The following is a 14,092-nucleotide window of genomic DNA, read 5'->3' on the forward strand; positions in this document are numbered from 1 at the left end:
CTTCCCAGATAAACACACATTCCAAACCAGAGCCATCTGGGCAATATCACGTAACCAACCATTGTTGAAGGATATTCCCAATGTCTCCTCGGGTTATTTACAGAGACTTTGTTAGGGTTATCAGGTGGACAAAGGTATTGGGTGATATCCCAACATTCCACTGTTATTGAATTCCATCTTATTTAGAAATACACATTTTTTCTGGACAGAAATATGAGAGAGTTGGGGCTCAGATTAATGATAAACCTGGTCAGTGGTGTGCTACCTGGAAAGACTAATCTGTCTGTCTGGCCAGATCCAGGAAATGATGTCACAACTATAGGCTCTTCCCCTTCTTTCACCTGAATAGAAGGAGGGGCCAGATTGAGTTAGGCAAGAGGGGAAAAACAAGGAAGGGAGCTCTCAGTAGGTAGGCAGGTGTGTATGTTTACTTCTTCTGAATGTGTGTTGGAGAGGAAAACAATAAGGATTTGGGGATTTTAACACCACTCAAGCCTTTCTAAAGACGGATATGGACGTTGCGGACCCTTCCCATGGGAATATGGGGCTGCTGAGAACCTTTGATTCCTCTGAGTTTGGGAGCTGGGAGAAGATAGGCTCGGGCGGCTTTGGACAAGTATACAAAGTCCGGCATGTACAGTGGAAAACATGGCTGGCTATCAAGTGCCCGCCCTGCCTTCATGTAGATGACAAGTATGTTGGACCGCTGTTTTTATTCTGGGATTGATGGTGTGTGGGGGTGTGAAGAATGTTGTTTGGGGGTGTGAAGAATGTTGTTTAAAGTATTTAAGCCTAGATTACATGTTAAATGTATGATATCCTCTGTGGGCTTCAGACTAAAAAGCAGTAGTTCTCTATGAGTTTGTTCATCTATCTGAGGGTGTGACGTATGCTGGAAACTTAGTCAGCCTTATCTCACAGACTCATTATCTTGTGGGTTCTGGAGGGTGGACATGTATGGGGGTACATTTCTATTATGTAAATGTTGATGTTTTTGAGGTGAGCACTTAGCAGTCATTCACATGCGGTTACAATGGAGGGCCCTTGAGCAGTACACCTGTGAATGTTTGGCTAGATTTTTTTATGTGATACACCCTCATGCTCTGCTATACTGTGGGGAAGAGGACTCTTTCACCCCTGGTGGCATTACCACCACAATTATCGGAGCTAGCCGAACAGATCAGTCTTCTTTACTCTAATGCCTGGCCCTTTGTCCAGGAGACCCTGCCAGACATTACACTATGTCTCTGGAATGTAACCTCTTCTTCAGTTTGGTGATGGTGTTTGTTTTGACTCATGATTATGAGAAGCAGTATGACAGGTGTTGTCCCAGGTGTGTGTGCGTGTAACATGGTGTGCTGGGGGGAAAAGTTCAACATTAGCACGCTCCTTCCTCTCTTACAACACTCCGTAGAACTCCATGTCACCACCCTGACCCAGCTCCCTCTGGGAGCCTCAAAGAGGACTACCAAGTCTTAATTTACTTTCAATATTACTTTTCTACTTGATTTCAAAATGTAGCGGAGTGGATGTGTAAATGATTTACAACACATTATCTAAAGAATCTGTACAATATCCTTTCATTCCTTTGGCACAACAAGTGTTATTTAAGTTCACCAGCAGTGAGAAATATTAGTGCATTTGACTTTTTTTGTGGCTTATCAAGTTAATGTTTCTGAAGGTGTCAGAGAATGAGGTTGGGAACATTGTATTCAAGAGGCCCCGTTTTGAGAGCTTTTACAGCTTTGAATACAATGATTGGATCAGGTTCCTCCTAAACTTAATTTCACTTGAGGCAATATACCCACAGATCACAAGCTGAACTTTTTGCTGTTGACAATTTGTTGAGAGATTTAGTCACAGACACTTACACTGAGTGTACAAAACATTACGAACGCCTGTTCATTCTTTGACATACTAGATGAAGGGAAGAAGACAGGTTAAAGAAGGATTTTTAAGCCTTGAGACAATTGAGACACGGATTGTGCATGCGTGCCATTCAGAGATTTAAGTGCCTGGGTATGGTAGTATGTGCCAGGCGCCCCTGGTTTGTGTCAAGAACTGCAATGCTGCTGGGTTTTTCACGCTCAACAGTTTCCTGTGTGTATCAAGAATGGTCCACCACCCAAAGGATATCCAGCCAACTTCACACAACTGTGGGAAGCATTGGAGTTAACATGGGCCAGCATCCCTGTGGAATGCTTTTGACACTTTGCAGAGTCCATGTCCTGATGAATTGAGGCTGTTCTGAGGGCAAAAGGGGGGTGCACCTCAATATTAGGAAGGTATTCTTAATGTTTTGTATACTAAGTGTATTACATTTGAGTTATTTAGGGTAGCGTTATGGATATTACATTAGCACGCAAAATCCCAACTTAAATGTCTCACAGAATGGACAAAAGAATATAAATGGAACTTTTGATGTGTGTGTCTATAGTACCCCTTGGGGGGAGTGTATCCCCAAAAAAGCGGACTTGTAAATATTGATATGTTGGAGAAATGAAGCAAGTAAGAATGGATGTTACATTAAATGGACAAGCTTTTTGGGAAGACAGGACATATTAGCATATGTCTGTGAGTTTGTTAGTCTTAGGTCAAAACATGGATTGCATTTGACAGAAAGGCGTAGCTGAACACAAACGCTCATTTAAAAAAAGATTATAATTTACATTATTACTTCGGAAAGGAGAAACAAGCGTTATAGATGTTAAACTCTCCATTATGGATGTCACAGAGTCTGAAATAGACATTAATTTCTTACAGATTTCTTGATCAAAATCTATAATTTGTTGTCATTCGGAATGTTTTTTTTAAATGTCAACAGAAGGCATAGTACCTTAAGATTGCATAATAACAGGTAGTCTGAATATCAAACAAGACCAGGCACCATACCCTAATAGGTATTTTTTTCTCTTCATATCAAAATGAACCTTCAACAGTTTAATTACAATTTTGTATAAAACATTTTTTTCAGAACTATTGTAACAAAATATGATAATAAAACAATATACATGTCCCTATAGTGCAAATGCATTTTTCTGGCCACTGGATGAAGTCAGTATATTTTGGGGGGCTTTCAGTTGAAAAAGACACAGGCTCAGTTTCCCAAAAGCATCTTGAGGCTAAGTTCATCTAAGAACAATATGATCCTTGATCCAATGGGCTCCCGAGTGACGCAGCGGTCTAAGGCACTGCATCTCAGTGAAAGATGGTGTGCGTCCCTGGTTCAAATCCAGGCTGAATCACATCCGGCCGTGATTGGGAGTCCCATAGTGTGACGCACAATTGTCTCAGTGTTATCCGGGTTTGGCCGGTGTAGGCTGTCATTGTAAATAAGAATTTGTTCTGAACTGACTTTCCTAGTTAAATAAAGGTTCAATCATTATTTTTTTTAAATCGTATGGTTCTAACGATGAACTTCACATTAGGATGACTTTTGGGAACCTGGGTCCAACACTATTCACAGATTGTTGATAAACACTCTTCTCATCTTTCTATTTAAAAAAGTACTGCCATGTATGAGAAATGCATTTCAGCGTATATTTTCCAAGAGAATTTGAGCTAAAACACACACTTTTCAAGATATCAATAATTGCTTCAGTACAAGTCTGAAGAATACAACCCGGAACAAGCAGACAAAATGTGTTGAACGCACAAGCTTCTGAAGATAAGATATGATACATCAATATCCATCACATCCACAGCCGTTATGGAAGGTGCAGATATCATAACGCTGAAAAAAGATACGATAATGAAAAGAGATCCCAATTATAGACCATATAAAACCTTGACGAAAGTTGCCTTTAAAGAGAAAGTTTCAAGATGAACCGATGTAGTGCATGTTTTTTTTTTTTTACTTTTCATTAAAAAGTTTATGGATGTTACATTGCCTGTCCCAGTCATCTTTACAAGACTGTAGAACACGCAAAACAAAACTCAAGACAATTCAATTTGGGATATATTGCTTCATTAACTAAGTCGTGAAATATCATTGACTGAAAAGCCTTTTTTGAGACTTGGCCACCTACTTACTCTGTAATGGTCAAAATTCATGCAATCGCCTACTTAAACTTTTCAAATAAAGCCTGAACTCCAACATATAGACCTTAAGGATAGTTATGAATGTGGTTTCATTTGGAAATAACTAACTTTATTTGTGCATTCTCAGGTTGACTTAAACATGGAATCGTCCTTTAGCATACAAACACAACAGAGTTTATTGACTCCTTTATTTGTGTTTGATTGTGTTACTTCCTATGACCATTTATCTCACTTCTCTACCCTATTGCTTTTGAAAAACATTCACAAAGAAAAATATGTCGGATACAAAGCACAAGGAGGAAGTTCTTTAGCTTTGCCAATGACAAGCATTGACATCCTTCTCCAAGCTAGACTCATGGCACCCACTGAACCTGAGCTAAAGATGTTATCTTCTCTCAACATCTGCAAAGTACATGAACTGTAATTTGCCTGCCTGCTCCCTGCCTCCACACACTCCTCTGACTCCAAGCTAGCTAGTGAATTGTAACGGTCTCATGTGATGCTCCATTAGCCGTTACAGGATAGGTACTGTTTGGAATTGCACAGAGAATTTAACTAACTTTAAAGGTGCAATGCAACTGTTTTTCTGAATATCCAATTATTTTGGGGGGGGTAATAATTAAGTACCATACTGTTTGTTTTAAATTAAAATGGTCAAAAATAACAAAAATACACAGCTTCATAGCAAAGAGCAATTTCTCAAGCAAGAATTTTGCTAGGACTGTGGTGAAGGGAAAACTATAAACTAGCTGTTATTAGAAAATAGGTTTGGAACTCTCTTTCTTATTAGTCTAACTAATTTACCGCCTGGTGATATCACCATGCAGGCCAAAACTCCATCCCACCAAAACAGGTTGAAATTTCAGGCAGTCTTTTTAAACAGCTCTTAAAAGGGCATTATCATAATTTTCACAATTTCACAGTATTATTCCAACCTCAGTGTTGAAATATATATAAAACACTTTTAACTTGGGGATACTACCTTTGTTCTGGATTCGGCCAAACATGTACCTTCTAAAATGTCAGTGTCCAGCTCCATGAAGTAATCCAACAATGTGTATGCCGCCATCTTGTCTTTCAAATCTTCTCTCATTGATGGAGACATGTGAGTGTCATCATGACACACAACACTTTGGGGTGGACCCACCTGTCTCAAACTTGTTTTATATATATTTCCACACTGATGTTGGAATAATACTGTGAAAATCATGATAATGCCCTTTTAGTGTAAGAGCTGTTTGAAATGACCGCCTGAAATGTACATTTTAGATTTTTCGATTTGAGTAATTTAGCAGGCAATCTAATCCAGAGCAATTTCCAATTAGTGCATTCATCTTAAAATAGCTAGGTGGGACAACCACATCACAGTCATTGTAAGTACATTTTTCCTCAAAGCTATAAGCAAGGTCAGAGCTAGTAAGGGGGAATAAAGTAAAGTGCGAGTGGTAGTGTTATTAGTGTATTTTCTATATTTTTTGTGGGGGGTCGGGGTGAGGAGGTGGTGTGAGTTAGACACTGGTGCCGTGTAGATGGAAACAGAAAAGTCTCTTGTGTAAAACACTCTCCTAACTCCACACATTTGCACAGATTTTTCATGCTTGTCAGATTTATTTAATGAAATGGCTGACACTTTTATTGAACTTGAATGATATAATAATATACCCCTTGGCAATTCCATGATATCGGAATTACCCTGTGACTCCAATTTTTCACTTTGAAATGTATGTCAAACAAAAAACATTGATTTCAAAGTTTAACAAATCATACAACTCTATGCACAATGACACTTTGAACAATGTACACAGTAAATTAATTAAAAAATAACATTTACTGGAAGATTTACGGTAAATTTACGGTAAATCTCCCTCAGTTTTATGTTACAAAACTTGTATCTGCACCGTTCTTCTTGTAAATGTATTTTTGAAAACTCTTCGGTGGAAATTGTTAAAAGTAGTGGTTGTGCATAGAGTTGTATGTTTTTTTTAAAACTTTGAAATCAATGTTTTTTGTTTGGTATATTGAGTCTCAGCGTAATTCATTACCATGGAATTGTCCCCCTCGAAACATAAAGAAATGGTTGCCTTAGTGACAGAGAGACTACAATACATTGTTTATTTAGCCTTTTACTTTTTAAGATCTTATCAGCATGCTGATTTAATATTGAATGAATCCTTTGAAAACCCAAGTTGTTGCTCATTGCCTTTGTAGTGAAGACACTACCGTATACACACACATTATTCAAGAGATTAAGCAGTTTATCCAAGTTTTTTTTCAAAGCCACCTCTCTTTAGATCTCTATACTGAGGTCAGTGGTGATGGGCTACACGGCTCTGTTTGCATCTGCTAGCCTAGTCAGGCTAACACTGATAAAGGTAATAAATAGATAATTGTTCAAAGGTTGAGCAACAAGAGCACAGGGAACAAGAGGTCTGTTGTGTTCATAACTCCAAACCGAGCTGGATTCTTAGGCTCTCTGAGGAATGTCGCGGGGACAGATCTGCCTGGCTGCCATACTTGGAGAATCTCTGTCCCATAAATTTGTCATGTCTGCAGGGGTTCAGTGATTTAACCTGTCAGAGAGACGGGTTAATGCATAGGAAAGCTCATGCGTCTCAGTTTGCTGTCTCCTTATATTCCCTCGTGTAATTTGGGTCGACAGTAAAAGGTTTTTGAAGTGCTGCTATTTTAACAAGCCTTTGAATACCTGTGTAAGTAAGATAAAATAACAGCATTTTACGAATTTGTTGTGGATCGAGGGATGTAGATGGATGGGCAGATTTATGAAGACAGCTACATTTAAATTCACTGTTATCTGTATGAGTTATGTAGTTCAGTCTAAACAGACAGGTATACGAGGGCTTTATGCCCACTTGATGTGATGAAGTCTAAGTAAGTTAATAACAGACAAGCATGTCCTCTGTAGGGAGCGAGCAGAGCTGCTGGAGGAGGCTAAGAAGATGGAGGCGGCTAAGTTCCGCTACATCCTGCCAGTGTATGGCATCTGTGGCGACCCCCAGGGCCTGGTGATGGAGTACATGGAGACAGGCTCCCTGGAGACCCTGCTGGCTGCTGAGCCTCTGCCCTGGGAGCTGCGCTTCAGGATCATCCACGAGACGGCGGTGGGAATGAACTTCCTGCACTGCATGAGCCCACCCCTCCTGCACCTGGACCTAAAACCTGCCAACATCCTACTGGACGCACACTACCATGTCAAGGTGAGACACAACCGTTACTTGGTGTGTTCGTTGGAGTTCGTACAGGGCACTGTGTGGGCAGTGCTTGTACATTTGAGACATAAATATGTAAAATCAATACACCGTCCAATAGAAAAGTTAGATTTGACCTTATAGTGTGCATTTAGCAAACTTTCACCCAAATTATCTTTAAAACAACAGCCCAAACTCAAGAGCTTTCATGTGGTATGTCCTTTAATAGGATTTGCTCAGGTGTGAATTTCAGCTGAGATGTATAGAGGGAGGAAATATTTTTTTCACTTTCATTTTGCCCTGCTGCACACACATGCTACGGGCAGAAAGGTGTCTCCCTCCCAGCCCACCTGCTCTCCTACCTCCCACTGGATGACTAATGGAGGTGGAGGAGAAATGGGTGGGAACCTCATCTGTTTTAATACCTTGATGTAAACAAGGAGCCTGGGCCTGTCTTAACAGGCTGAGTACAGTACTCTGCCAACACTGACTGAGTGTGTGTTCAGCTGCTCGCCCACACATGTAACTCACAGTCAAACAGGGCCTCAACTCCTGACACGAGAGGTAAGGAGAGCACCCACAGGCTAGGACAGGACGTGGCTGGGAAGCACCCTCAGACTGGGACAGGACGTGGCTGCCTCTGCCCTCATCAGGGCTCTGGATGCATAGAATACAATAAGGGCTCAGCCATCAGCTTGAAGGGTAAAGTTAGTCATAGGTAGCCATAGCCATGACAACAAATGGGAAAGGGAGAGATCAAGTAGGTTCTTGTCTTAATAAGATATATTCTGTATCTCCAATCTCCCCTTCAGATATCAGATTTTGGTCTGGCCCGGTGGAACGGCCTATCCAGAGTTGATGAAATCAGCCGTGATGGGTTCTGTGGCACTATCGCCTATCTGCCGCCGGAGAGCATCATCGAGAAGAACAGGGTGTCAGACACTAAGCATGACGTCTACAGGTGAGCCTCTTCACCTTCACTTCTCTCTGTCCTTGTCTGCCAGAGGAGTGGAACGTTGTCTGTTTAATGCTTAGTCATGGTGTTTGTTTTTTCAATTCTCCCTTCCATTGTTTGTTTTCACAACATTGGTTTTAATCACTATGAAATGAAATGAATGTATATTAATCAGTTATAAATTATGCTTGGACAACACATAGTGAGTTCACTCATTGATCACCTTTATTAGTATTCCTTGATACTGACCTGTTGTTCCCTTCCTGTTACAGCTTTTCCATAGTCATCTGGGGAATTCTCACACAGAAGAAACCTTACCAAGGTGAGACATGTTGAGGAAATGTATGGATGGGTTGAGGATTGGTGTGAGACATGTTGTAGTCCTTTAGGGTTTTTCTTATAAGATTCACTCCTAGTCTTTCTTAAACTCAAAAGGCCTGGTTCCTGGACCGTGATTAAGCACATAGACTCCTTGTGACATGACCACCCATGTTAGTTTGTCCTGCGTCTCACTAAGTGAAGGTAACAGACGTTTAGTCACAGTGCACATATTGACGGTGCCGTTGAGTGTTTACCTGGTGAATTCCAGGGAGGCAGGCTGACAGGTGTTTTTTCCCCAGGCATATCCTTTGAATTGAAAGCTCTTGATCAGGGCATTGACATCCTTGGCACCGGCACCTGTGTCCGCCATTAAGGAAGCCCTAGAAAAGCACTCTCCACCTGCCATGTTCCTCGTCCTTCTATTGAATGGTATTAAAGCTACAAAAGAAGCCAGGGTGATCTGAGCTTAACTCCACTGCCTCTGTTTGCTTTGAATCATGGACTGGCTTGCTGGCTGGTCCCAATGCCTAATAACAAAGATACCATGACCAAGAAAGCCTGAGAGGTTTTTCCAGGCTTGGTGTGGGAGAGAAAGAAAAGGGGGATACCTAGTCAGTTGTACAACTGAATGCCTTCAACTGAAATGTGTCTTCATTTAACTCAACCCCTCTAACAAAACATCTATATGCCTTCTTTATCTGAGCATACAAAAAGATTATAATAATGAGGGGTACATACTTGAATTGGTCCTACCCAGACATTTGTTTATGTTGCTTTTCCATACTTTCACCAGCACACGATCAGGGCATAATTCATTGATATGATCCAGGCTCTAATTTGTCTTTTGTATAATGGGGCCTGGTACACCTTTTGGACTGAGTTATCATATGAACAGTAGAGAAATGAATGGAGTGTATCAATGTGTCTTATATATTGTGTTGATTGTATCTTTATGTCCTCTATTTCCTCCAGGGGAGAACAACATCCTGCAGATCATGGTGAAGGTGGTGAGAGGGATGCGTCCCGATCTCAATGTTGTGCCCCGGAGTCGACCCCAAGCCTGCACGGGGTTCCTGAGCCTCATGCAGCGCTGCTGGGCCCCCTTACCTGATGCCAGACCCAGCTTCCAGGGTGAGTAGAGACCCAATGGGGCCTATGCCTGTAAGGGATGGGTGTTTATGTTTATCTTGAGGCTTGAAAGCAGGAAGAACACAATTCAAGTGTAGTAATACATACACAAAGTCATGATGTACTGTACATATGGTTTTCTGAAAAGGTGAAATTTAAACCATGGGATGCTATTCTGTACATCAAACCTGACCTTTGTTGTCTTCTGTCTGCAGAAATCACATCAGAAGCCGAGGAGCTGTGTTCTAAACCCCAAGAGGAGTCCAAGAACCAAACTCCTATGCCTGAGAATAACCACTGCAATGGACTAACCACTGACCAGGTAGAACCACACATACCATTCACTTATATTCCCCTGCTTTTAAATGACTGTTGTGACTCAAAATGGCTTATTTTTAATGGAATATCTACATAGGCATACAGAGGCCCATTATCAGCAACCATCACTCCTGTGTTCCAATGGCACGTTGTGTTAGCTAATCCAAGTTTATCATTTTAAAAGGCTAATTGATCATTAGAAAACCCTTTTGCAATTATGTTAGCACAGCTGAAAACTGTTGTGCTGATTAAACAAGCAATAAAACTGGCCTTCTTTAGACTAGTTGAGTATCTGGAGCATCAGCATTTGTGGGTTCGATTACAGGCTCAAAATGGCCAGAAACAAATACCTTTCTTCTGAAACTAGTCAGGTAATTCTTGTTCTGAGAAATGAAGGCTATTCCATGTGAGAAATTGCCAAGAAACTGAAGATCTCATACAACGCTGTGTACTACTCCCTTCACAGAACAGCATAAACTGGCTTTAAACAGAATAGAAAGAGGAGTGGGAGGCCACCGGTGCACAACTGAGCAAGAGAAAAGTACATTATCGTCTAGTTTGAGAAACAGACGCTTCACAAGTCCTCAACTGGCAGCTTAACGATGTCTACAGTGTATTTCTGATCAAGTTGATGTTATTTTAATGGGCAAAACAACAAGGAAATTTCTTAGTGACCCCAAACTTTTGGACGATAGTATACATAGCTACATAACTAGATGTTTTAACAACATGTCAACATAAAGGTTGTCAAAGAGCCAAGGAGTCAAGGGTTTTGTTATTGTATTTCTAACATAGCTGTGTCTCCAACAGAATAAAGAGCAGAAGCCAGTCAGGCCCAAGTCTGCCATGTTGCCAGAGAAAGACTACAGCCTATCAGAGCTGCTGAGCCAGGTAGACTCTGGGATATCTCGGAGCTTTGACCATGTGAAGGAGGACTGCTGTCCCAGCAAAGACAACACCAGCAAGAGACTGTCAGGAATCTCCTCTGTAGACTCTGCCTTCTCCTCTCAAGACTCCATTACCCTCTCCTTTGAGAAAGAGAATACCTGTGGTAAGAATGGCTGTGCCTTGGCATTGTCTATGATTTCCTTTAACAAATGACAGGAATTCTCGTTTGTCATGGTGTTATATCGTACATATAAGTAGTACAGTTCTGAATGACTTCTGGAGCATGCAAAGTGTCTCTTTAATTTTAGGATAATTTGTTTGTGGTTTTGTCCCTGACTCCATACTGTGTCTTCTATCTCCTTGTTGTTTAGACTCTGGGGAGGTGCAGAGGAGGAAGCTGTGTGATGCCATCCGTACCAAAGACATGTCCAAGCTGATGAAGATCTTGCAGCCTCAGGACGTGGACCTCCTACTGGAGGGCGGCTACAGCCTGCTCCACCACGCCGTCACGCAGGCCAACGAGGAGGCCGTCAAGTTCCTGCTCCTCAACCATGCCAACACCAACCTGGCCAATGCCCACGGCTCCACCCCCCTCCACCTGGCCACCGAGAAGCACCTGAAGGGCCTGGCCGAGCTGCTGCTGGGCCGCCGGAGCACCAACGCCAACGCCCGGGACGAGGACCAATACACAGCCCTGCACTGTGCTGCTCAGAACGGGGACGAGGCCATCACCCGCCTACTGCTGGACCGCGGCGCCTCCATCAATGAGACGGACGCCCAGGGACGTACACCCGCACACATCGCCTGCCAGCATGGCCAAGAGAACGTGGTCAGGGTGCTGCTAAGCCGCGGGGCAGACGTCCACGTGAAGGGCAGAGATGACTGGACGGGTCTTCACTTGGCTGCCTGGCAGGGCCACCTGGGCATCGTCAAATTGCTGGTGAAGCAGGCCGGGGCGGACGTAGATGGGCAGACCACTGATGGGCGCACCCCGCTGCACATGGCCTCCCATAGGGGGCAGTACAGGGTGGCAAGGATCCTGATAGAGCTGGGGGCAGACGTCCACGTGACCTCCACGGGCCTCCACACCCCCCTGCATGTGGCGGCTGAGACAGGCCACACCAGCACCTCTCGCCTCTTAGTCAAGCATGATGCAGATATCCAGGCCCGGACCACCCATGGCCTTACCGCCCTTCACCTTGCTGCTCAGCACGGCCACTTGCCCACAGTGAAGATGCTGATCGAGGAAGGGGCAGACCCCTACTGCACCAACCAAAACCTGCGTACCCCCTGCCACCTGGCGGCAGAAGGGGGACACTGTGAGGTCTTCAAAGAGCTTCTGGTCCACTGCCCTGAGGGTGCCAGTCTGTCAGACGAGCAGGGCCTCACCCCTCTTCACCTGGCTGTGAGGGGAGGCTACACAGATATCACCAGCATGCTGCTGGCCCAGGGGGTGGAGGTATCACAAGAAGAACCACAGGACTCCATACCCCTACCAGAGGAAGTACCACAGGACTCTATCCCCCATGACACACTGCAGCCAGCAGCAGAGGACTACCCAAAGCTTCTGGATCGTCAGCAAAGCTCGTTGGCCAAGTGTCTCCAGAGAAAGGTTGTAATCTTGAAACTGACGGAGCGTGAAGGAAATGACTGTCCAGAGGAGGGAGTCACGCTGTGACTGGATTGTACAGAACTGTCCTGGAATTGAAAACAGTCAGGGATCTCTTCTATTCCCTTCCCCTTGGATGTGATGGGAGAGGTGTCTCGAGCTAAAGAGACCAGCAGTTGTATTAGATTTCTTTTGTACATAGTATTTTGATTGTGTCTTATTTTTATGGCAGTCTTTGATTGATCATTCATTACCAGATGTTATGATTCTTTGGTTATTTGGGCCTCTCAAAGCCCCTGTTACCGCCCTTCATTACTTTGGTATCTTGTCAGAGAAGGAAAGCTTAAATGTAAATATGTATACTGTATATAGAACCATGAGCTCATATAAATCACTTTTTTCCTTTATGTTAAATATAGACCCATGTCATGTTTTTTCCTTAATAGTGTAGCTTTTCTACTTTACATATGCACATTCATGGCCCCCGGTAAAAAATAATGTTGACATTATCTGTGGAATGCCATTTGTATTTTCCTTTCCTATCTACTTACTGTAGCTGGTATGTTTAAACATGTCCATAAGCTATATTCTCTAATAAAACAACAGTGTCAATACAAGTGTGTGTGCGTGCGTGCGTGCGTGCGTGCCCACCCACGTGCCCTTGTAAATGTGTGAATGAAAGAATGATGGCCATCTTCACTGCCAGGCAGAATGGGCATGTCAATATCTGCAGCCGGCTTTACTCTTATCATTCCTGCCTGCCTCTCCCCCAGACCCTACAGAGCATTCTCAACTTGGCACCATCCATGGGAACTGCCCTCGGGGGGGATCGCAGGCCAGGCAGGTGGGTTAGTGGGAGTTGGAGCAGGGTGAGGAGGGGGGAACATACCTGTCTTTCCAGGCTGTTGGCTAATTCCTCAGACCATTTAAAACTTTCATCACTCTCCTAAACCAACGTTCCATCCTTGATGTTGACGCCTGCAGGGCTAGGCCTCTTTAGACCCGAGTCTGAAGCCCTCCTGAGCTGAGCTCCGGCGAGCCTTGTAATTGCCCTGGTTTAGTGGTAAATTCTGTGTAATCAGAGGCTTTGGTGTGTGTGCGTGTGTGTGGGGGGGGGGGGTTGTGTGTGTGGGGGGTTTGTGTGTGTCTGTGTGTGTCACCTGTTGCTGCGTGATCCTACAAAAGCCTCAGTGGTGTGGAACCTCCGTTACTCAATCTGGGGAAGATTGAGTAACGGCAATCTTCCGCCTCACTTATCATGGCATTCTATTATGTTCCTTCACTGTACCCTTTCTACATACTTTACACAGTAGCTTGTTATTCAAGTACACTCCCTATATTTGCACTGTGCCAACCTTGTAGTGTTTGATGAATAAGTAAGTAGAGCATTTAAATGGATTTGACTCTTTATGCCTCTCATGAGAATAACACACACTGCTATGACTCATTGCTCCCTCTTAATGGCCCTCATCTCTACTTCATCTTTTGATTGTGTCAATGTGCAGATCATTTTCACACTCAAATATATAATCTAGAGTACTTGGTAGTTCAGTAATGAAGCAGTCATGAGTCCTTAAGATGTTTCAACAATCCATTTTTAATGATAATGCTTTTGTAATAAAAAAT

The 14,092-nt window shown here is 43.1% G+C and overlaps 1 protein-coding gene across 1 annotated transcript; it reads left to right on the top strand.

The window, feature by feature from the left end:
* Positions 1-385: 385 nt before the first annotated feature.
* LOC129813164 (receptor-interacting serine/threonine-protein kinase 4-like) lies at positions 386-13,083 on the top strand. The gene is made up of 8 exons (XM_055865423.1): positions 386-693; positions 6,965-7,256; positions 8,060-8,208; positions 8,475-8,524; positions 9,496-9,654; positions 9,867-9,973; positions 10,780-11,020; positions 11,229-13,083. Exons 1-8 carry the CDS (start codon positions 512-514, stop codon positions 12,533-12,535), a joined length of 2,487 nt encoding a protein of 828 aa, XP_055721398.1. The 5' UTR covers positions 386-511; the 3' UTR covers positions 12,536-13,083.
* Positions 13,084-14,092: the final 1,009 nt, after the last annotated feature.

This window comes from Salvelinus fontinalis, chromosome 2, assembly GCF_029448725.1.
Source record: "Salvelinus fontinalis isolate EN_2023a chromosome 2, ASM2944872v1, whole genome shotgun sequence".
Taxonomy (NCBI): Eukaryota; Metazoa; Chordata; class Actinopteri; order Salmoniformes; family Salmonidae; genus Salvelinus; species Salvelinus fontinalis.

Bases quoted from the DNA above. Each gene is read 5' to 3' on its own strand.
- LOC129813164 (XM_055865423.1), top strand. From the start codon at position 512: ATGGACGTTGCGGACCCTTCCCATGGGAATATGGGGCTGCTGAGAACC. The intron at 7,257-8,059 runs GTGAGACACAAC...TCTCCCCTTCAG, and splicing joins ACGCACACTACCATGTCAAG to ATATCAGATTTTGGTCTGGC. The intron at 8,525-9,495 runs GTGAGACATGTT...TATTTCCTCCAG, and splicing joins ACAGAAGAAACCTTACCAAG to GGGAGAACAACATCCTGCAG.